General features: G+C 45.4%; 1 protein-coding gene and 1 pseudogene across 1 annotated transcript; one reads left to right on the top strand and one right to left on the bottom strand.

Moving 5' to 3' along the window:
* The first annotated feature begins 5,206 nt into the window (after positions 1–5,206).
* On the top strand, positions 5,207–7,525 carry LOC101125185 (large ribosomal subunit protein eL29-like). The gene is made up of 2 exons (XM_019010393.4): positions 5,207–5,703; positions 7,506–7,525. Exons 1-2 carry the CDS (start codon positions 5,217–5,219, stop codon positions 7,523–7,525), a joined length of 507 nt encoding a protein of 168 aa, XP_018865938.3. The 5' UTR covers positions 5,207–5,216.
* A 3,252-nt stretch (positions 7,526–10,777) lies between these two features.
* LOC101126262 (large ribosomal subunit protein eL29-like) lies at positions 10,778–11,255 on the bottom strand (annotated as a pseudogene).
* Between the last annotated feature and the right edge of the window lie 11,384 nt (positions 11,256–22,639).

The following is a 22,639-nucleotide window of genomic DNA, read 5'->3' as shown; positions in this document are numbered from 1 at the left end:
CACCTGAGATCAGGAGTTTGAGACCAGCCTGGCCAATGTGGTGAAACCCCATCTCTACTGAAAATACAAAAATGAGCCAGTCATGGTGGCAGGTGCCTGTAATCCCAGCTACTTAGGAGGCTGAGGCAGGACAATCTCTTGAACCTGGGAGGCAGAGGTTGCAGTGAGCTGAGAATGCACTATTGCACTCCAGCCTGGGCAACAAGAGTGAAACTCCATCTCAAAAAAAAAAAAATAGTTCTGCTTTTTAAATTCATTGACCTGTGATTGATAATATGGAACAAGAATGGCAAATATTTAGCATACATATTGTCTCCACTCCTGCCCATGTTCTTTGCACATACCACTAATGAATTTGGCTTTCTTTTCCATTTGTTTTGTTTGTTTATTGTTGTTGTTGTTTTTGAGATGGAGCCTCACTCTGTCACCCAGGCTGGAGTGCAGTGGCATGATCTCGGCTCACTGCAACCTCCGCCTCCCAGGTTCAAGTGATTCTCCTGCCTCAGCCTCCTGAGTAGCTGGGACTACAGGTGTGCACCACCATGCCCAGCTAATTTTTGTATTTTTAGTAGAGACGGGGTTTCACCATGTTCGCCAGGCTGGTCTCAAACTCCTGACCTCAGGTGATCAACCCACCTCGGCCACCCGAAATGCTAGGATTACAGGAGTGAGCCATTGCACCCAGCTGCCTTTCTTTTCCATTAATTTAGCCTTCAAATTCTTCTTATGGCAGTCATCCAAAAAAACACTACCAAAGTCGATAGATGAGCTGTAACATAATATTTACCATTTCTGACTTGAAGGTTTCTATTAATTTGCTAAAAAGAAGTGGCATCCCAGTGATCTATTACTCCATAACACACAAAAATTCAGTGGCTTAAGACTACAGTTTTACTTGTTCATGATTCTAAAGGTTAGCAATTTGGGCTGAGCTCAGCTGGGCAATTCTGCTGACTTTGTCTGGCTATAATCATTTGGTGGTTTGATGAGGACTGGACGCTCTAACATGGCCTCATTCACATGACTCGTCGTTAGAGCTGGCTGTTGACTGGGCCAGGTATCTGCAGCAGGCTCACTTAGACTTCTTCACATGATATTTATGTTTCAGTGTATAAGTGCATTTCAAGTCCCTGCTTACAATGTGCTTGTTGGCCAGGCGCGGTGGCTCATGCCTGTAATCCCGGCACTTTGGGAGGCTGAGGCGGGCGGATCACCTGAGGTCAGGAGTTCGAGACCAGCCTGACTAGCACGGAGAAACCCCATCTCTACTAAAAATACAAAATTAGCCAGGCGTGGTGGCACATGCCTGTAACCCCAGCTACTAGGGAGGCTGAGGCAGGAGAATCACTTGAACCTGGGAGGCAGAGGTTGCAGTGAGCCGAGATCGCGCCATCGCAATCCAGCCTGGGCAACAAGAGTGAAACTCTGTCTCAAAAAAAAAAAAATAATAATGTGTTTGCTAAGGTCCAATTGGCCAAAGCAAGTTATGTGCTGGAGCCCAGAGTCAGTGTGAAAGGGACTCCATAAGCACATGGACTGAGAGAGGCATGATTTGCTGGGAGCCATTATGGTCAGACATACCCCAGACAGGATGGTATTTTGTTTATCAGAAACTTACTGAGTGCTTACTATACTGTGCTTGGCACAGAGTATAAAAAGACAAAGCAATTGGGAAGAACTTTGAAGAATGGAAAAGCTCTAACTTGTTGGAAAGGGGGAAGAAGAACACACCAAATGCCCTAGTGGAATCACTGTGAGTGAAATAATCCTCGTGTTTATGTATGTGTGTGTGCCAGAAAAAAGGGGAGTGCTGAATTATTTAGATAATTTCTTCTATTCGCCATTTTATGCAGATTTGTTCGGTATAGGTTGAATGAGGAACTCTATTGCTTTCCATTGGGATAAGTGTTCCTTAAAGCTTTTCTTCAGACTCTTAAAATATTGAAAACAATTGCATAAGTATATCCTTCATGACCACAAAGAGCTACTTGAGATTATTTTTTTCCCCTAGAAACTTGGCCAACTCTGAGACTGAGGCCCAGGCTTGCTAACTCTGATATTTCCTCCCTCTCTGCATTCCTGCCACCCACAGCTGCTCCAGTCCAGAATGAAAGTTCAGAGGCCAAATACTTACAATCCAAACAGCCTCTCCAGCAGTGATGGCAAAGAGACAGCTTCACTTAGGAAAACAAACAATCATGCCTTCCATTTATATAGCTCTTTAGCTATTTTTTTTTTCAAGAAATATTCACATCCTTTCTCTCATCAGATTATTCCCAAAACTGAGGTGAGCAGGGCATGTTTTAACTGATGGGGAAACTGAGGCCCAGACAGGCGAGTTGACTTCTTCAGTGGGTGACAAGGCTGAAGATAGAGCTCTGGCTTCCTGATTCCACGCCTTGGTTTGCCCTGTAGACCACACTGCCACGAACACAGATGCATGCTAGCTCCAGTTCTAGGAAGCCTGCTTTCAAAACCCTTCTGGAGGCCAGGAGCAGTGGCTCACGCCTGTAATCCCAGTACATTGGGAGGCCGAGGCAGGTGAATCATATGAGGTCAGGAGCTCGAGACCAGCCGGGCCAACATGGCGAAACCCCATATCTAATAAAAATACAAAAATTAGCCGGGCATGGTGGCAGGCGCCCGTAATCCCACCTACTCGGGAGGCTGAGGCAGGGAGAACTGCCTGAACCTGGGAGGCGGAGGTTGCAATGAGCCAAGATCGTGCCACTGCACTCCAGCCTCGTGACAGAGCAAGACTCTGTCTAAAACAAGCAAACAAACAAATCCTTCTGGAGTTTTCTGCTCCCCACCTTGGAGTTCCTCTAATAACTACCCCACACTTCTACTTTCCACTCACATCAAAAGAATGAGGAGAACACATCAAACCCTGCCCTTGGTGCTAGCTTCTAAACATTTTCCTTCCAGAAAATAATGGATTGTGTTTGAAGTCCCAACTTCCAGCCCATAGTGGTCCAGCTAGGTTCTCCTGCTGGAAAACAGAGGCTCAAAGCCACTTTCACTGTGAGTTCTCACCTTACCTACTCAAAATAAAACAGGATAAAAGTTAAAATTAACATCCAGAGAAGGCTTGGGGAGGATAAGCCACCAACCAAGGGTAAAACAGAGTTTGAGAAAATGCAGTGTCCAGGTGAGAGGAGACACCTCACCTCCATGCTGCTAGACGGTTTTGAGTGAGACGCACACCTCCTTTTACAGTACTGGTCATCTTCTGCTCAAGCTCATGTTCCCTAAGAGGGATGATTTTCTGTATCCCCGCCCTGGAGCACAGGAACCTATTGGAAAGCTGAGATCTGCAAATTTATTGATTCTCATAAACTAGGTCAGGAAGAGCGAGAAATGGCAGTAATGGCACCTCCTCCCCATGTTCCTTGCTTGTGGCAGACGTGGCAATCTTTCTGGTTGAGAATGGAAGTGGCCTTAGAGTGCTTTTCAGTATGACCGTTGAGGCAGCTGCCACCACTTGATTAGGCTGGCATGCTGGATGAAATCTATCTGCCAACTCTCTAGTTCCTGGTGGCCAAAGGCCTTGCAGAAAGTGAGTAGAAGTGGGGGAATTCTCCAGGTATACATGAGGTGGACATTGCTAGCTCCCGGAGGCCCCCATGTTCTAGGCTTTAAAAGCAAGGGAGCATGTTCACCTATAAACAAGAGCTTGCTGCTATAGGAGAGGCTTTGGAAACTGAAGGGCTTTGACAATAGTGAAAGCCAGAGGTTGACTTGCTAACTCTCCAAGGCATTCAGATGCGATCAGTTACTGGGCAGCCCATCTACAAGATTCAGAAAGTGTAAAAGACTGTCAAAAGCCATGAAGCAATGCTCTGAACCATGTTACTAGAAAATTATTAAATGAGTGAGGAAAAGAGCAAAGTAGTGAGAACAGGACGGGATGGTAGCACCTGGTTAAATGATGAAGAAACAGGAGCAGAGTAGGGAGGCAACTTCCTCAAAGACACACCGCACGTCGTTGGCAGAACTGGAACCCATTTTCCTCACTCCCAAGCCAACTCTCTTTCAACTTCAATGTGCACCTTCCTCTTTCCGCTACAGCCCCAGTTGTATTCCTCTACAAATCCTTACCTGCCCCAGCAACCCTTCACCCAGCCGCCATTCTCCTTGGGGGAGGATTATTAGCTTACAGATTTAGCCACAAGCTGACTCAGTTTAAATTGTGTTTCTAAGGTGGGGGTGGGGATCTCGACCTGTTCCTTTTTTTTTTTTTTTTTTTTGGAGACAGAGTCTCACTCTGTCACCTGGACTGGAGTGCAGTGGCACAATCTCGGTTCACTGCAACCTCCGCCTCCTGGGTTCAAGAGATTCTCGTACCTCGGCCTCCTGAGTAGCTGAGATTATAGGTGCCTGCTGCCATGCCCAGCTAATTTTTATATTTTTAATACAGAGAGGGTTTTACCATGTTGCCCAGGCTAGTCTCGCACTCCCGACCTCAAGTGATCAGCCCACCTTGGTCTCCCAAAGTGCTGGGATTACAGGTGTGAGCCACCTCATGCAGCTTTGATCTGCTTTCTACTAGATATGACAATTTGTGCTTCTGTTCTGAGGCCTTTGAATTGCACTCCAAATATCCTCAGGGCAGAGGTGTTAAGTGAGAAGCAGGCACTATTTGATAATGGGCCAGGACATTCCCACAGAATTCCAAAAACCATTTATACCCCAATTCACCTGTGGCCAGCAGCAGAGGAAGGTATGCAAAGAGAAGAGAAAGAAGGATGCAATGTCCATGCATGCTAAAGGTAGGTAAGTATGACAGGTCTGATATATATACATGCGTTCCAAAGTATCCCACACTTGAGGCTCCAGAAGATGGGTAACTCCCATAGATGGCTTTTAATGAAGAGCCCTTGCTTTTACAAGAAGTTATAATTGTGGCTTCCATTTTCACAGCTGGTAACTGCAACAGTCACATGAGGATGGAGAGTCTCTTCCTTGTACAGAGCAAAGAGCACGGCCCCTGGAGCTCATTGGCACGGGTTGTCCAACTCCCCACTGAAGGGTGGTAACCTTTTAGTGTTAATTCAGTGTTTTAGGCCAATGTCTGGGTTTATTTTTCCCAACATATAAATATGAAGGAGCTTTAGCAATTTAACTTCTGGGAATTTATCCAATGAAAGGGTTAAGAATTTATGCAAGCTCTTCTGGTTCTAGGAGCTTTGGGAGCCATGGCTTATGGTGCAGACATGGCCAAGTCCAAGAACCACAACACACATGACCAGTTCCAAAAACGGCACAGAAATGGTATCAAGAAACCTCAATCACAAAGATCGGTGTCTCTAAAGGGGGTGGATCCCAAGTTCCTGAGGAACATGCCCTTTGCCAAGAAGCACAGCAAGAAGGGCCTAAAGAAGATGCAGGCCAACAGTGCCAAGGCCATGAGTGCACGTGCCAAGGCTATCAAGGCCCTCGTAAAGCCCAAGGAGGTTAAGCCCAAGATCCCAAAGGGTGTCAGCTGCAAGCTCAATCAGCTTGCCTACACTGGCCACCCCAAGCTTGGGAAGCATGCTTGTGCCCGCATTGCCAAGGCACTCAGGCTGTGCTGGCCAAAGGCCAAGGCCAAGGATCAAACCAAGGCCCAGGCTGCAGCTCCAGCTTCAGTTCCAGCTCAGGCTCCCAAAGGTGCCCAGTCCCCCTACAAAGGCTTCAGAGTAGAGATCTCTGTCTGCCAACGTGAGGACAGAAGGACTGGTGCGACCCCCCCCTCCCCCGCCGGGCTGCCATCTGCATGGGGCTGGTGTCCTCCTGTGCTATTTGTACAAATAAACCTGAGGCATGAAAAAAAAATAATTTATGCAAAGATTTAGCTGCATGGATGTTCATTACAATTATAATCGAGAAAAAGTTGCAGCAACCTAAGTGTCCAACAACAGGGAACTGGCTAAATCAACTTAGTACTTCAGGTGGTAGGAAAATATGCAGCCACTAAATGATGCTGGCAAATGTATCTACAGCCACAGGAAATGTTAGGTAAAAGAGGAGAAATACAGCACAAAGCCATACTACAGGATGGACCTGTTTTTCTTTGAAAAAAGTGCGTTTGTGTGTATCATATATTTTATATATACCCAAATATGTTACATATATATATATATATATATTTACCTAGGAAGGCATACTAATAATCTAAAGTGGCATTAATAGTGATGTTTAAGAGAGATTATGAATACTTTAACATTTCTTCTTTTTACTTGTATTAGTATTTTCTGATTTTTCTGTAATGAGCAGTAATCCTTTTTTTTTTTTTTTTTTTTGAGGTGAAGTCTTGCTCTGTAGCCCAGGCTGGAGTGCAGTGGTTCAATCTCAGCTCACTGCAACCTTTGCCTCCCAGGTTCAAGAGATTCTCTCCTCCCGAGTAGCTGAGATTACAGGTGTGCACCACCACCCCCAGCTAATTTTTTGTATTATTAATAGAGATGGGCTTTCACCACGTTGGCCAGGCTGGTCTTGAATTCCTGACCTCAAGTGATCCACCTACCTCGGCCTCCCAAAGTGCTGGGATTACAGGCATAAGCCACCGTGCCTGTGGAGCAGTGGTACTTTTTAATAAGAAAAAGCGATAAAAGAAATTTTATGTTGAAAAAGACAGATCCTTGACTATGATCATTGAAGTTCAATCAGGCTCAGGAATTCTGTAAGGAAACAATAATCCCTATAGAACAGGGGTGGGTGGGAGGAGAGCAGGAGGCCACCTCCTGCTAAGAGACCTGGAGAAGGAATCATTTCCCTTCTACTTTGGCCCGTGTGCTCCACGTAAATATCCTCTCCACCCAGGTCTTGCTCTGTCCTGGAGTTACTCATCACTAGCTTGTTACTGGCCTTATTTTGACTCACTGTTCAAACATCATTGAAAAGGAATTTCTGTTTAACCACAGCATCCACATGAAGAATTCTGCTAAAACTCCATTTTAACTGAATTTCGGCACACAGATGACTTAAATTAGCTACACTGGCCTGAGAAGAAGCCCCCAAATCCCCAACACCTGGAGGACTTGCTGCTGGTAGGCTTGATCAGCTGGTGGATAAACCCCATCTCCCGTCCCCACCCTCCCTCAGCCCCTCCACCCACAAAGCCCGGGCAGCAATTTGTGAGATGTTTACCTCTCTTCTTGAATTTCCATCGTGAACTGGTTACTGTGGTTCACGCCTGACATGCCTCTGTCTCTGCTCAAGAGGTTAAAAGTAGAGAAACTTGTAGCTTCAGAGGTCACAGAGAGATTTAGAATGAGAGAGAGCTGTGGGTGAACTGTGAGATCTCGTGTAACCGCTCACCCTGGGTGTTTGGGGATAGCCTCCATTCCCTCATCCTCTCCTTTGAATGCTGGTTTTCCTGTTTATCCTTCTCAGTCACCCTTGAGGGAGGCTCTCCCACCCCGTCTCAATTGTTAAAGAACTTCTGCGTGGGCTTCAACATTCTCTCGGCTGCCCCTTGGGAGGTCCTTGATGTGCTCTTATTTTTTCCTTGTATGTTTAAGGCCCCCTGGGGCCCTCTTGACCCTTGCAGGCTGGTTACATTTGGCTCAAGCCTGGACTCCATCGCCTGTGACCAGAGGCAGAGTAGGGGTGGTGGGAATTAGGGGGGAGGGTTTTCCTACATTCTTAAAGATAATATAATAACATTGTGGCTAAGATGGAAATATGTTAGAGGAAGCAAGATTGTGAGACCGATGTAGGAAAGAAGCTCCCACCAACCGATGGTGAGGACTCTGCAGCCCCAAACCCTGCCAAAACTGAGCCATGCCTAATTGTGGCCTAGATTGTGGATGTGTGCCTGCCCACCAAGAGGAAAGCCAGAAACATGCCTGCATGGATAGAAGGAGATTCCCTCTTAGTTGAGCGGTGAAGGGGTGTGGAAGAGCAGGGAACCATGCATGACACACCACGTGTCTCTTCCCAAAGGGGAGAAGCCCCTGTGAACCTATCTCAGGGGTCTGCTTGATGAGGCCCACCCTATCCTACTCTTTGTCCTTCATTCGACAGCATTTGTCAAGCATCCACCATATGTCAGGTCCAAGGTTCCATGCTAACTGGGGAAAGTGAGGCAATCAAGCAGCTTATCTAAGGTTTATCCTCCAGCCTAGTTAGTAGAAGAGCTGGAAGACAATAGTGTGAGGGCTCCCACTCCAGAGCCCTCACACTTCACCTCTATGCCAGATGTTTGAATGAAGGGAAGTTCTCTTAGGTGTTTCCCAGGCTTTGTTCAGGCTGCCTGCAACGTCTGCCTGTGGGATCTGACTTCCCAGCAGCTGGGATCAGCCAGCCTACAAGAGCAAGCAGAGCACTCCGAGAGTCTCTAGTGGGGTTGCCTGACCAGTTGGCTCCTGGTCTCAGCAGACTCCTGCTGGTGGTGTGCAGGCTGGGTATTTGTGTGGACAAGGGAGTGTTCACCTCCAGTTCTCAGGACAAACAGTGCCACACCAGCTGGCTGGGATGTTTGGAACTGGTGTTTCCACTCAACAGCACAACCCAGATTTAGGTTCCTAAAACGTCCTAAGCAGCCGCCCTCTTGGATCTTTAATCCTTCCTCCTGTGCCCTTCCTGCCACCTGTAGTCTAAATTTAGTGACAAGCACAGCAGAGCACCTTCTGCCTGGGCCACTTTGGCAGGTCATGGATCCACTAATGAGTGTGTACATGTTCCATCTCTTCAGGGTTACCCATATGGGTGAAGAGCTTCTAGGGGAGCCCCACAATTATCTTCCTGGTAGGGTCTCCTGCCCTGTGAGTTTCCTTTTTTCTTTTTCTTTTTTTTTGTGTTTTGAGACGGAGTCTCGCTCTGTTGCCCAGGCTGGAGTGCAGTGGCAAGATCTCAGATCACTACAACCTCTGCCTCATGGGTTCAAGGGATTCTCCTGTCTCAGCCTCCCAAGTAGCTGGGATTACAGGCATGCACCACCACGCCCAGCTAATTTTTGCATTTTTAGTGGAGGCGGGGTTTTGCCACGTTAGCCAGGCTGTTCTCAAACTCCTGACCTCAGGTGATCCGCCCGCCTCAGCCTCCCAAAGTGCTGGGATTACAGGCTTGAGCCACCGCACCCGGCCTAATTTTGTGTCTCATATTCTTGACTTACCATTTTTCGAAATAAGTGGTCTTCAAGTCTCTATTTCAAACTGTCGAACACCATTTGTTAACACAATATTTCATCATTTCAACATGCCATGACTTCTTCACCATTCCTCTGTTCTGGAAGTGTAAGTTGCTTCCAGTTTTTGCAGTTATACAACTCAATGATAAGCATCCTCATGCCTAAATCTGTAATGACATTTAGAATTACTTTCTTCAGATTGATTTCTGGAAGTAAGATTATAAGATAAAAGGCTATGAACATTTTTAAGCATTGTGATCTTTCATGCCATAATATTTTTTGAAAGAGCTGGGTTCATCTTACATGATTTCTTCCCAGCAGTGCAGGGAGTGAATAGGCAGCGTTTCTTGTGTGAGTGAAATCAAGTCCAAAAATAGAAAGAAAGAAAAAAGAAAGAAAGAAAGAAAGAAAGAGAGAAAGAAAAAAGAAAAACGAAGGAAGGAAGGGAGGGAGGGAGGGATGGATCAGGTTCACCGGCAAATTTTAGCCTAAAGGGACAGGTCAAAAAAGGGAGAAAGTGAAGCTTTACTTCTTGCAAAGAAACAACTTTTATGAAAGGGTTATGGAAATGACAGCCTATTGAGACTTATTCCACATCAAATGAGGAAGTCATCTCTTCCTCTGCTCACCTCCCTCGGCAAATCCTCTATCCACTTCTCCTAGAACACAGGGGTAGAGCAGTGGCACCAGCCAGCTCCTTGGGAACAGATGGCTCTGCTCATCATAGTCATCATCCAAAAGGCAGAAACATACTAGTAGGAAGAGACCTTAAAGATTCTTTGATCCAATCCCTCCCTTTATCAGATCAAAGTCTAGAAGAATGAGGTGGCTTATTCAAGAAGTGATTCATTGCTAGTTTATGGCATTCCTGGGACTAGTACCCATATCTCTGTTCACATTTGATGACAAATAAAAACAGTTGGACTTGATCTGAAGGCACAATCCTTTTACGCATGATTCCTTGCACACATGTATTCTTGTATTCATGTTTTCCTTAAGATTTGAGGATGTGGCTGATGTCACACAGTTGTTTACAGGCTTAGAAGCTTAAAAATCTGATTTAATAGGTTTCGGAGTGTCCTGGCTGATTGCTGGTCCTGAGTGAATGGTTTCTCATGTCTTTGCTAATTTTCTGGATGCTCTCAAAGGAAGTTAATTAACCTGAGGCCTCCATCCAGCTGTGCTCCAATTCAACTGATCTTGAGGTATGCCTGTCAGGAAGGGAATTATAACATGTAGGTATGAAGCTTTCTCCTTTCATGTATATTGGGACACTTGAAATGGGTTGAACCTCAGACATATCCTTGCTGTTAAAAACTTAATCATTATTCAAAGCTGAGTTCAAATCCCACCTTTTGCAGGGAAAAAAAAATCTATTGAACCACCTAGGCTAAAGTGTTCACTTTGTTTTCTAAATTCTAGCCGTCTATGCCAGTAGTTTGAACAAACTCTATTTGAGCATGATGGTTTTTAACTTCAAAAAATGTTCACAGAACCTGCATAATTATTCTTTTAGCATGTATGTATGTATGTATGTATGTATGTATGTATTTTTCCTCACGTTTATTCATGCAAATAGCACAGGAGGTCACCAGCCCCAAGCAGACAGCAGCCCAGAGGTCACACCAGTCCTTCTGTACTCATTCTGGCAGACACAGGCCTCTACTCGGGAGCCTTCATGGGTGCCTGAGCACCTTTGGGAGCCTGAGCTGGAGCCAGAACTGAGGCTGGAGCTAAAGCCATGGTCTGAGCCTTGTTTGGAGCCTTGGCCTTTGGTCAGCAGAGCCTGAGACTCCTGGCAATGTGGGCATGAGCACACTTTCCAAGCCTGGGGTGGGCACTGCAGGCAAGTTGATGGGGCTTGCAGCTGACACCCTTTACGATCTTAGGCTTAACCTCCTTGGGTTTTACAAGGGCCTCAATAGCCTTGGCTCTGGTACTCATGGCCTTGGCATTGCTGGCCTGCATCTTCTTCAGGCCCTTCTCGTTGTGCTTCGAAGCACATGTTCCTCAGGAACTTGAGGTCCGTCCACCCCCTTAAGAGATTCACATGTTTGTGATCAGGGTTTATTGATACCATTTTTTTTTTTTGCCATTTGGGGGACTGGTTGTGTGTGGTATGGTTCATGGAATTGGCCATGTCTGTGTTATAACCCACAGCTTTAAAGCTCCTGGGACAGGAAGAGTAGCATCTGTCTTAAATGTTCACGATTAACAAAGGATAGCATGAAATCCTAGGCTTTTAAGAGGCTATATATTTTGCCAATCACAACATATATTTGAAAAATAAGTACAATAGCCCCTCCATTATCTGTGGGAGACACATTCCAGGACCCTTTATGGATGCCTGAAACCTTGGATAATATCAAACCCAATTGCCATCAGTTGAAACATGTTCTGTACATGTCTTCTACCCACAAAAATTAATGCCTTTTCCATCTTAACTAGGCACTTACCACACACTGTGGCAGTAACTTTTGCAGTTTGGGGTGTGACAGCCAAACTAGTACAAACTCCTTATCATAGTATTTTTATTTTTTATTTTATTTTATTTTACTTTTTTTTTTTGAGACAGAGTCTTGATCTGTCACCCAGGCTGGGATAAGTGGCACAATCTGGGCTCACTGCAACCTCCATCTCCCAGGTTCAGGCGATTCTCCTGCCTCAGCCTCCTGAGCAGCTGGGATTACAGGCATGCACCACCACACCCAGCTAAATTTTTTTGCATTTTTAGTAGAGATAGGGTTTTGCCATGTTGGCCAGGCTAGTCTCGAACTCCTGGCCTCAAGTGATCCACCTGCTTTGGCCTCCCAAAGTGCTGGGATTACAGATGTGCGCCACCATGCCTGGCCTTTATCATAGATCTAAACAACCTCATCATACAATATCTTTTCTTTCCTTCTTAAGTGGAGAACTTTTATCTTTTCACTCAAAGGAAGCACTTGATGCCTTCTCTTTGGCATACCCGAATTGCCAGCACCACTACTCTTCATGCTTTGGGGCCATTAAGTACAGTAAGTCCTCACTTAACATCATCAATAGGTTCTCAGAAACTAGGACTTTAGGCCCGGTGCCATGGCTCACGCCTGTAATTCCAGCACTTTGGGAGGCCAAGGCGGGCGGATCACCTGATGTCAGGAGTTCGAGATCAGCCTGGCCAACACGGAGAAACCTCGTCTCTACTAAAAATACAAAATTATAGGCATGGTGGCGCATGCCTGTAATCCCAGCTACTCGGGAGGCTGAGGCAGGAGAATCGCTTGAACCCAGGAGGCGGAGGTTGTGGTGAGCCGAGATTGCACCACTGCACTCCAGCCTGGGCAACAAGAACGAAACTCCATCTCAAAAAAAAAAAAAAAAAAAAAGAAACTAGGACTTTAAGTGAAACAACATATAAGGAAATCAATTTTACCATAGGTTAATGACACAAACAATAGTTAAGTTCCCTCAGCATATTTCTGGTGACAAAACTGTCATCAAACTTCTAAATATATGCCAAACTACTCATATTAAACCTTACAATAAATGTGAGCTATGCATGTATTTAAGAAACATTATTAAAAGCAAGTAAGATAATTATTTACATTCTTATTGCAGTTCAGAGCCATGGGTAGCTGGAGCCTGTCCCAGCAGCTCAGGGTGCAAGGTGGGAACCCACCCTGGAGAGGGTGCCATTATCTCACAGCGTGCAGCCACACCCACACTCACACCCACACTCACTCATCCTGAGATGAGGTAGACATGCAAATTCACCTCATGTGCATATCTTTGGGATGTGGGAGGAAACCCACGCAGACATGAGGAGAACAAGCAAACTCCACACAGATGTCGGCCCCAGCCAAGAATCTATTTTTTTTTTTCTTATCAACATTATAACAGAGGCCGGGTGCAGTAGCTCATGCCTGTAATCCCAGCACTTTGAGAGGCTGAGGCAGGTAGACACTTGAGGTCAGGAGTTTGAGACGGGGGTCTCTACTAAAATTACAAAAATTAGCCAGGTGTGGGGGCACATGCCTGTAATTCCAGCTGCTCCGGGCTGAGGTAGGAGAATTGCTTGAACCAGGGAGGCGGAGGTTGCAGTGAGCCGAGATCATGCCACTGAACTCCAGAACTCCAGCCTGGGCGACAGAGTGAGACTCCAACTCAAAGAAAAAAAAAAAAAAAAAAAGAACAACGTTATTCAAGGCCTTGTTATCCTATAAAATAAGAGTCACTTGAACACAAGCACCATGATACGTGACAGTCGTCTTATAACAGAGATGGCTATCTAGTGACTAACAAGCAGGTAGCATCTGCAGTGTGGATCCACTGAACACAGGGAGGGTCCACATCCCAGGCTGGATAAAGTGGGACAGTGCACATTTTAAAACTCATGAATTGGTTATTTCTGGAATTTTCCGTTTCATATTTTCAAACCTTGGTTGACTGTGGGTAACAAATGTCGGAAAGCCAAACCATAGATAAGGGGGGAGGAGACTACCATTTGAGACGTGTCTGAGTCATCTTACAGATATAAGGATTTGTGATGCTTAGCATAACCCATAGTTTACAAGAGGTCCAGGGTCCAAAAGGTTGGGAACCACTGACCTATTGCATTTATTGACAATGCATCACAGGCCTGGCGATGTTGCTTGCAACTGTCACCTAACTCTTCAGGTCTCACCGTCTCCCTCAATTACACTGAATCTTTCCTGAGGACAGGAATGTCCACTTATATGCCTTTGTACACCCACAATGCTAATGGACCCATCAATTAAGGACCATTAATTGAGCACTACCCACGAGGAGGACACTGAATTAGATTCTGTGGGAGGTAGGAAGTGCAGAGTCCAGTTTCTGCCCTTCAGATCTCACATCTGGTTACAGATATGGGAAATGCCTTTGAGAAATGAGGTAACAATTTAACGGCTAAACTCCAGAGTGAAAGAGAGGTTATGGGATAGATTAGGAAATGAGTTGAACAGATGCTGACTGCTATGAGTACAGAAAAGGAGGAGTTAAAGAGTATGCTGCTGAGCTGGAAAGCTATGTAGAGGGGTTTGAGTGTGTGAGCCTGAAAAAGGATTAGTACTCAGGCACTTCTTTCAACTCCTGGAAGGTGCTCAGAGAGTAATTGAACAAATACATGCATAAGAGAAACACTTTTGGTCATTTGCTCCAAGATAGGCACAAAGTGAAACCCTTACTTTTTTGTTTTTTTGGTTTTTTTTTGAGATGGAGTCTTGCTCTGTAGCCCAGGCTGGAGTGCAGTGGAGCGATCTCAGCTCACTGCAACCTCCGCCTCCCAGGTTCAGTGATTCTCCTGCCTCAGCCTCCCAAGTAGCTGGGATTACAGGCACCTGCCACCAGGCCTGGCTAATTTTTGTATTTTCAGTAGAGACAGGGTTTTGCCATGTTGGCCAGCTGGTCTTAAACTCCTGACCTCAGGTGATCCACCCGCCTCAGCCTCCCAAAGTGCTGGGATTACAGGCGTGAGGCAATGCACCCGGCTGTGAAACCCTTAGTCTTAAAGAACAACATTTACTCTGAAACATACAGAAGTCAATTTTTTGAAGGTGGCAGTGGATGAAGAGGAGAAGTGCCCTGAATCCCATGATCTCTTAAGATGTCGCTGGGGTCCAGAAATTGTTTAGGTGAAACTTTCACAGAAGAGAGCACTGATGCTTCAATAGTGAAGTGAGTTGGCCAGGATCATACAATCAGTTAGTTCGCAGCAGAGCTAGGACTTGACCTCTGAGAGCTGGACTTCAGGGCTAGTGTTCTTTCCACTTGATCTTGTTACTCCTAGAATCCACTCCTTTTTCTTGAACTTGTCAAAACAATTTGTCTAAAAGGAGTTTGCCCAAGCCGAATCCATCACACCACCCTGTTCTAATTGAAATGCTAGACTGGTCTTTATTCGCTTACTATCTGAACATGCCTTAATTAGAAATTAGGAGCAATGCCTGGGTCCTGGCCAATGCCTCAAAGAAACTGTATTGGCACCCACAATGCTAAAACCATGGTTGTTAAAGACAAACTGCTAATTACAAAATCCAAACCACTGCTTTGTGGGTTGTGGGGATCTCAAGAGAGTGGGTGGGAGATGGGGCCAATTCTGGAGGGGCCTCCTTTATTGCCATTGATTTTTGGCCACAACAGAGAGCTGCCTCCTTTTTTTTTTCTTTTTTTTTTTGAGACAGAGTTTCGCTCTTGTCGCCCAGGCTGGAGTGCAATGGTGCAATCTCGGCTCACTGCAACCTCTGCCCCGCAGGTTCAAGTGTTTCTCCTGCCTCAGCCTCCCGAGTAGCTGGGATTACAGGTGCCTGCCACCACGCCCAGCTAATTTTTCGTATTTTTAGTAGAGATGGGGTTTCACCATGTTGCCCACAACAGGCTGAGCTGCCTCCTCTTGGATGCCACAAACCAGTTAGGTTGGGAACCCTTCCAGGGAAGCTGCCTCCATCTGGTAAATATTTGGGCAGCCTGGGTGATCTGAAAAGTCACTGGGGGTATTGTGCGGTGGCTCAGGCCTGTAATCCCAGCACTTTGGGAGGCCGAGGTGGGTGGATTACCTGAGGTCAGGAGTTTGAGACCATCCTGGCTAACATGGTGAAACCCCGTCTCTACTAAAAATACAAAAAATTAGCCGGGTGTGGTGGCAGGTGCCTGTAATCCCAGCTACTCAGGAGGCTGAGGCAGGAGAATCGCTTGAACCCAGGAGGCGGAGGTTGTAGTGAGCCAAGATCATGCCATTGCACTCCAGCCTGGGCAACAAGAGTGAAACTCTGTCTCAGGAAAAAAAAAAAAAAAAAGAAAGAAAGAAAGAAAAAGAAAAGAAAAAAAAATCAACCCCAAATCACCAGATCATCTATGGGCTGAAGTCAAGCTGCTGGGTTAGTCTGTTCCATTAAGAAGTAACTGGCAAATTATCTGCCAAGAGATCTTGGTCTCTCCTGCATAGTTTTCTTATCTCACTGATAACTTACTTTATCATTATGAAAGACTCTACACCTTCATGCTTCCTCTTCCCTGAACTTCCCCAACCAAACCTTGCCCTCAGAGCCATAATTCATTAATTCACTCACTCAACACATTTCTATGCAACATGTCTTATATTCCAGCCATTGAGCTAGGTGCGTATAGTGTAGCCACTGCTGATATTGCCTACTAGGTGATATGGCTTCCACCTCTAACTCTACCTCTCACTGTGTGAAAGGCAAGACATTTGCTTTTCTGGTCCCTCTCCCTGCCCCTCTGGTTCAATCTCCTCACCTATAAGGTGATGGAATTGTAGAAAATGGTTCCTTTTGATTCTATCTGTATCCTTCAGGGTCCGGTTAGGAGACAGCAATCACACAGTATTTGGAACAAAAGTTTAACATAAAAAATTATTAACTAGGGCCAGGCATGGTGGCTTTCGCCTGTAATCCCAGCACTTTGGGAGGCTGAAGCAGGCGGATCACAAGGTCAGGAGTTCGAGACCAGCCTGACCAACATGGTGAAACCCCGTCTCTACTAAAAATACAGAAATTAGCTGGGCGTGGTGGTGCGTGCCTGTAACCCCAGCTACTCAGAGGCTGAGGCAGGAGAATGGCTTGAAACCTGGAGGCAGAGGTTGCAGTGAGCCGAGATTGAGCCATTGCACTCCAGCCTGGGCGACAGAGTGAGACTCCATCTGGGGAAAAAAAAATTGGCTGGGCGTGGTGGCTCAAGCCTGTAATCCCACCACTTTGGGAGGCCGAGGCGGGTGGATCATAAGGTCAGGAGATCGAGACCATCCTGGCTAACATGGTGAAACCCCCGTCTCTACTAAAAATACAAAAAATTAGCCAGTCGTGGTGGCGGGCCCCTGTAGTCCCAGCTACTCGGGAGGCTGAGGCAGGAGAATGGCATGAACCCGGGAGGCGGAGCTTGCAGTGAGCTGAGATCGCGCCAGCCTGGGTGACAGAGCAAAACTCCATCTCAAAAAAAAAAAAATTATTAACTAATAGCAGGGAGTTAGCTATTAAAGGGTAAAGTGACCTCTGAAGAATACAAGACTAGCAGATAGAGGGAGCAGCTTAGGGTCCACCCTAGGGCTGAAACAGAGAACCCAAGAAAGGGACAAATTTGGAGAGTCTCCATCCCGATGCAGAGACAGAGACCTTACAGAGAAGGTATAGCTGTCACCAATGAATGGTGGAGGGAGTTGCTGGGTGTGACAGACTGGGGTTGGCAGGCAAGAACCAGGACACTTGTGGAACTTGCCAGAAGCTGCCTGTGGGGTTAAAGTGAAACTTGCTGGGGGTGAGTCCCACCCTTGACCACAGGAGAGCCACTGGAGGAGGAAGAAAAGAAAGCACCTGAGAACCAGGAAGAGAAGCCCCTTTCTCCTGCAGTATCCCTCCAGAACCCTCCACTGACAAAGCTTAACATTCTGTCATCAGGTGAAGAGAAATGTTTCTGGGATTCAGCACCAGTATCCCAAGCACGGGAAGTGAAGAGGGGGTGTGAAGATGAGAAGTGATAAATCGATAACCAGCATGCTGTCATTCTATGCTATATGATTCTTTGAAATTTAACCTTAATGTATGAAGTGAGTAAGTTGTATTGTACAGGTTAGATATGATCTTAGTCTGTTCTTCTACACCTTCCTCACCTCTATTCCTCAATAATTAACAAATTTCTTCAGAATGAAACCAATCTTGGCTGGGATGGCATTTCACCTCAAAACTTTAAACATGTCATAATCATGTACATATATGATCATATATCTATATTGTATATATAATTATATGATTAGTATAATAGTTACATAATAACTAAACATCTATACCAAGGACAGACGTGGGTCTAAGCTTCTAAAAGAATAAATAAAAGATGCCAAAGATTTCAATATGCTTCCTGATGACAGCAAGTAACTTGGAGGGGAAATAAGATCCAGTGAAGTCAATATCAAACCAAATATTATCAAAAATCAGGTGAGTGACAGAAAATGTGATGAAAGTTTACAGGAGGGAAAAAGGCCCATAGGCTGAAATGGCCAAAGAAAGATTTGTGCCCGGCAGTAAAGTTAGCGAAGAATGTTTAGCAATGGGTAGAAGTTGTATGTAAAGTGCAGTGGGAATAGGCTAAGATGTGGCTACAGAATGAGAAACATAGACTAACTGGTCCCTTGGCTCTGAATTTGCTAACCTGAAGTTTGAACTGAGCCAGTCAGTTGCAGATGTGTTATGCGCATAGGACAGATGCCAGGAAGATGAGCATGCATGACTTCAAAGACTTACTGGATCCTGTAAGGCTTTGTTGAAGGAAACATCATTCTACAGACTTCTCCATCATTTAGATGAACCTGTGGTTTCCATATCAGTGGACTGAGCATTTGCTAGTATAGAGGATTTGCTGCTATAATATTCAGCTTCTGCTCTTCACATTGTTTAAGTGAAATATTGAAATACCGGCCGGGCACAGTGACTCACGCCTGTAATCCCAGCACTTTGGTCCCAGCTAATCACTCACTCGGGAAGCTGAGGTGGGAGGATCTCTTGAGCCTGAGAAGTCAAGGCTGCAGTGAGCTGTGACTCCACCACTGATACTCTTCCCCAGGTGTCCCTTTGCTGGCGGGTGGATGTTTTCCAGGGCGTTCTTTCACAGAAGACTCAGCTTTCTGATAAAATACCTGATAAAATATATCTGTAAAATATTGCATTTACTACTTACAGGGCATGCCACGGGGCTCTGACAAATAGAATGCAAAGGAGATCACCGGTATCAGTCCACATATGAAATATTAGAGAAGCAATTTTTTTTGCATTTTTTAGAAAGAAAATAATTGGAAATAGAAATTTTTATTTTTATTTGTACCTTTCCTCAAGGCACCACCCCAAGGTGGTGTCTCCTGCCTCCAGGCTTTACCAGGAAGCTGCAGTGACTGCACTGGCAGCTCTGGGCTTTATTTCCTTCTTTGGTTTTGGCCCTGGGAATTGCTCTGACTTTCTTAGAAACTCTGTTATTCATTAGCAATAATTATTCTTTTCAACATCACTAAATGTTTTATAGCATGATAGTTTTCATTTTTCTTTTTCTTTTCTTTCTTTCTTTTTTTTTTTTCTTTTCTTTTTGTGATGGAATCTTGCTCTGTTGCCCAGGCTGGGGTACAGGGGTATGATCTTGGCTCACTGCAACCTCCACCTTCCGGGTTCAAGTGATTCCCCTGCCTCAGCCTCCCAAGTAGCTGGGACTACAGGCACCCACCACCACACTCAGCTAATTTTTGTATTTTTAGTAGAGATGGGATTTCACCATGTTGGCCAGGCTGATCTCAAACCCCTGACCTCAGGTGATCCACCCGCCTTGGCCTCCCAAAGTGCTGGGATTATAGGCATGAGCCACTGTGCCCGCCCAGCATGAGAGTTTTAAGGTCATTTTGTCTTCCTTATTGCTGGAAATGGAAGGCTATAAGAGTTTTGGAAAGAAACGTGGTTATTTTATGTAACAATGGAAACATTTTCAAATCTCCATTTTCAATATGCTCTCCTCATGAGTGCCTTTTGAAAAAAAAAATCTATTTCTTATTCATTGTTAAAATATTGCATTTATCTTGAAGGGATACACTCAGAAGTTTTGTTTTTTCCATACCATTTGCTAGGTAGCATACTACTTATCGTTATTTGCCATCATGAAAAAAGACTAGCAAAATTGGAAAATTTGTAATTTTGTAAAATAGAGTGCAACCTCAAGTTTAAGTTGAATTTTAAAGTACTTTTATGATCATGCTTTATCTCAGTACAAAGTAGTGTAAAGAGTCTACTATTTAAAGGTCTTGTTTTCATAAAAGTAGCCACATTAGTGATATTCGAAAGCACTCCAATTGCAATATGTGGCGACATGCTGAAATTGAACAAGAATCAGGGGCCCCATTGTCATCCCCTCAGTGCTAAGGAAAGTCTACTATTCCTTTAGCTTTCACCACTCACTGGGCATGACAAGGGGCTCTGACAAACAGAATACAGGAGAGGCCACCGTTATCAGTCCACATATTAAATATTAGTAATGCTTAATTTTTTTATCTTTTAAAAAAAAAGTAGAAATAGAAATTTCTTCCCTTTTCTCAAAGGATTATCTCATACACTCTGAGAGGGGTCCCGCCCTATTTTGTAGACCACTGTTTTATAGGAAGTGTTGTGGGTTGAACTGTGTCCCCCAGAAAGACACGTTCAAGTCCTAACCACTGGTACCTGTGAATGTGACCTTGTTTGGAAATACGGTCATTGCAGATATAATTAGTTAAGATGAGGCCATACTGGAGTAAGATGCAATATGACTGGTGTCCTCATAAGATGAGAAAAAGACATGTTTATTAAAAGATGATGTAGAGAAACAGCCATGTGATGATGGAGGCAGAGCTTGGAGCAACCCATCCACAAGGGCAGCATACCAGGAACTGCTGGCAAACACCAGAAGCTAGAAGAGGCAACGAAGGATTCTCTTCTACGCCTTTCAGAGAGAACATGGCTCCGCCAACACCTCACTTTTAGACTTCTGGCCTCCAGAACTGTGCGATGATACATTTCTGTTGCTTAAGCCACAGTTTGTGGCACTTTGTTATGGCAGCCCTAACCAATGAATTTAGAGAATGAAGAAAGTTCAGAGAGGTAGCAGAAGTACCAGTAGAGCAAGGTGACCCAGAGAACTAGACAGGTGAGAGCTTAGGAGGGAGGGTGTGTCAATGGTTTCAAATGCATCCCAGGAAGCAAGAGGACATGAGCAAAGGTCCTGGAATGTGCCTGCTTAGGGCTAGGGGCTGGGAGAGGAAACATTCCTGCTCAGAGGGGCGAGGCACTCAGAGAAGTAGAGGAAGATGCATCGGTACCAAGCGCAGTGGCCCAGGCCTGTAATCCCAGCACTTTGAGAGGCTGAGGTGGGCGGATCACTTGAGGTCAGGAGTTTGAGATCAGCCTGGGCAACATGGTGATGCCCCCGTCTCTACTAAAAATATAAAAATTAGGCAGCCATGGTTGTGGGCACCTGTAACGTCAGCTACTCAGGGGGCTGAGGCAGGAGAATCGCTTGAACCCGGGAGGCGAAGGTTGCAGTGAGCTGAGATCACGCCAGTGCACTCCAGCGTGGGTGACAGAGTAAGACTCCATTTCAAAAAGAAAAAGAAAAAGAAAAAGAAGATGCATCGGGTCATCGGGACAGGTTGGGTGCAGATGGCTGTGAAGAGCCCTGAGCGCCCACTCCTTTTGCCTTTTGTTGGCGTTCCCTCTTCTGGCATCTGCATTCCTGCTCCCTTCTAGTCATTGCAACCCTGTCTACGTTGTTTTCCTTGAGATTTTCTTGTGACACGTATCTAGGCTTCCAAGTGCCCCACCAACACTACAGATGTCTCCATTGCCTTTCCCACACACAGGACTGCTCATATTCTCTCTGCCTTGAATGCTGAAATTCTGCCACACTCAAGTCATCGCTTGAGGGCCTGATTTATAAAGGTTTGCTAAGTTGTTGTACCTCTATTTAATGATATGCTAAGCCGCTGTTGGAAAGATTGATACTGTTAATTAAAAAGCAAGGTGTAGAAAAGGGATTTTTTTTTAAGGAGGCTTCTGTGTTTATATAAAAAAGTTGCAGGTGCATAGAGTATACCTGTTAGATTGGACTTCTTCCCTCAAAATAAACAAAAACAAGCAAACAAATGAGTAGAAGATGTTGCCTCTGGAAGGAAACTAGGTATCAGGAACAGGAGCGAACACCAATTTGCTTTTCAATATATATGCTTTTGTACTTAAAACTTTTTGTGCTGTGAAAGGAAAATAAATCTTGGGGCCCCCAAATCACTAAGCTAAAGGGAAAAGTCAAGCTGGGAACTGCATAGAGCCAACCTGCCTCCCATTCTTTTTTTCTTTTTTTTTTGAAATGGAGTCTCGCTCTGTTGCCCAGGCTGGAGTGCAGTGGTACAATCTCGGCTCACTGCCAGCTCCGCTTCCCGGGTTCTTGCCATTCTCCTGCCTCAGTCTCCCGAGTAGCTGGGACTACAGGTGCCTGCCACCACACCTGACTATTTTTTTTTTTTTTTTGTATTTTTAGTAGAGATGGGGTTTCACCGTGTTAGCCAGGATGGTCTACGATCCCCTGACTTTGTAATCCGCCCGCCTCAGCCTCCCAAAGTGCTAGGATTACAGGAGTGAGCCACCACGCCAGGCCCAACCTGCCTCCCATTCTATTCAAAGTTACCTTTCTGCTCACTGAGGTAAATGCATATCTGACTCTCTCATTGGGAGAGGCTAATCAGAAACACAAAAGAATGCAACCCTTTGTCTCCTATCTACCTATGCCCTGGAAGCGCCCTCCCTGCTTTGAGCTGTCCTACCTTTCTGGACTGAACCAATGTACATCTTACACATATTGAATGTCTCATGCCTCCCTAAAACGTATAAAACCAAGCTCTGGGGCTGGGCGTGGTGGCTCACACCTGTAATCCCAGCGCTTTGGGAGGCCGAGGTAGGCGGATCATGAGGTCAGGAGATCGAGACCATCCTGGCTAACACGGTGAAGCCCCGTCTC

Source organism: Gorilla gorilla, chromosome 16, assembly GCF_029281585.2.
Source record: "Gorilla gorilla gorilla isolate KB3781 chromosome 16, NHGRI_mGorGor1-v2.1_pri, whole genome shotgun sequence".
Lineage (NCBI taxonomy): Eukaryota > Metazoa > Chordata > Mammalia > Primates > Hominidae > Gorilla > Gorilla gorilla.
The sequence above is the reverse complement of the archived record's forward strand: the minus strand, read 5'-3'. Positions and strand labels throughout refer to the sequence as shown.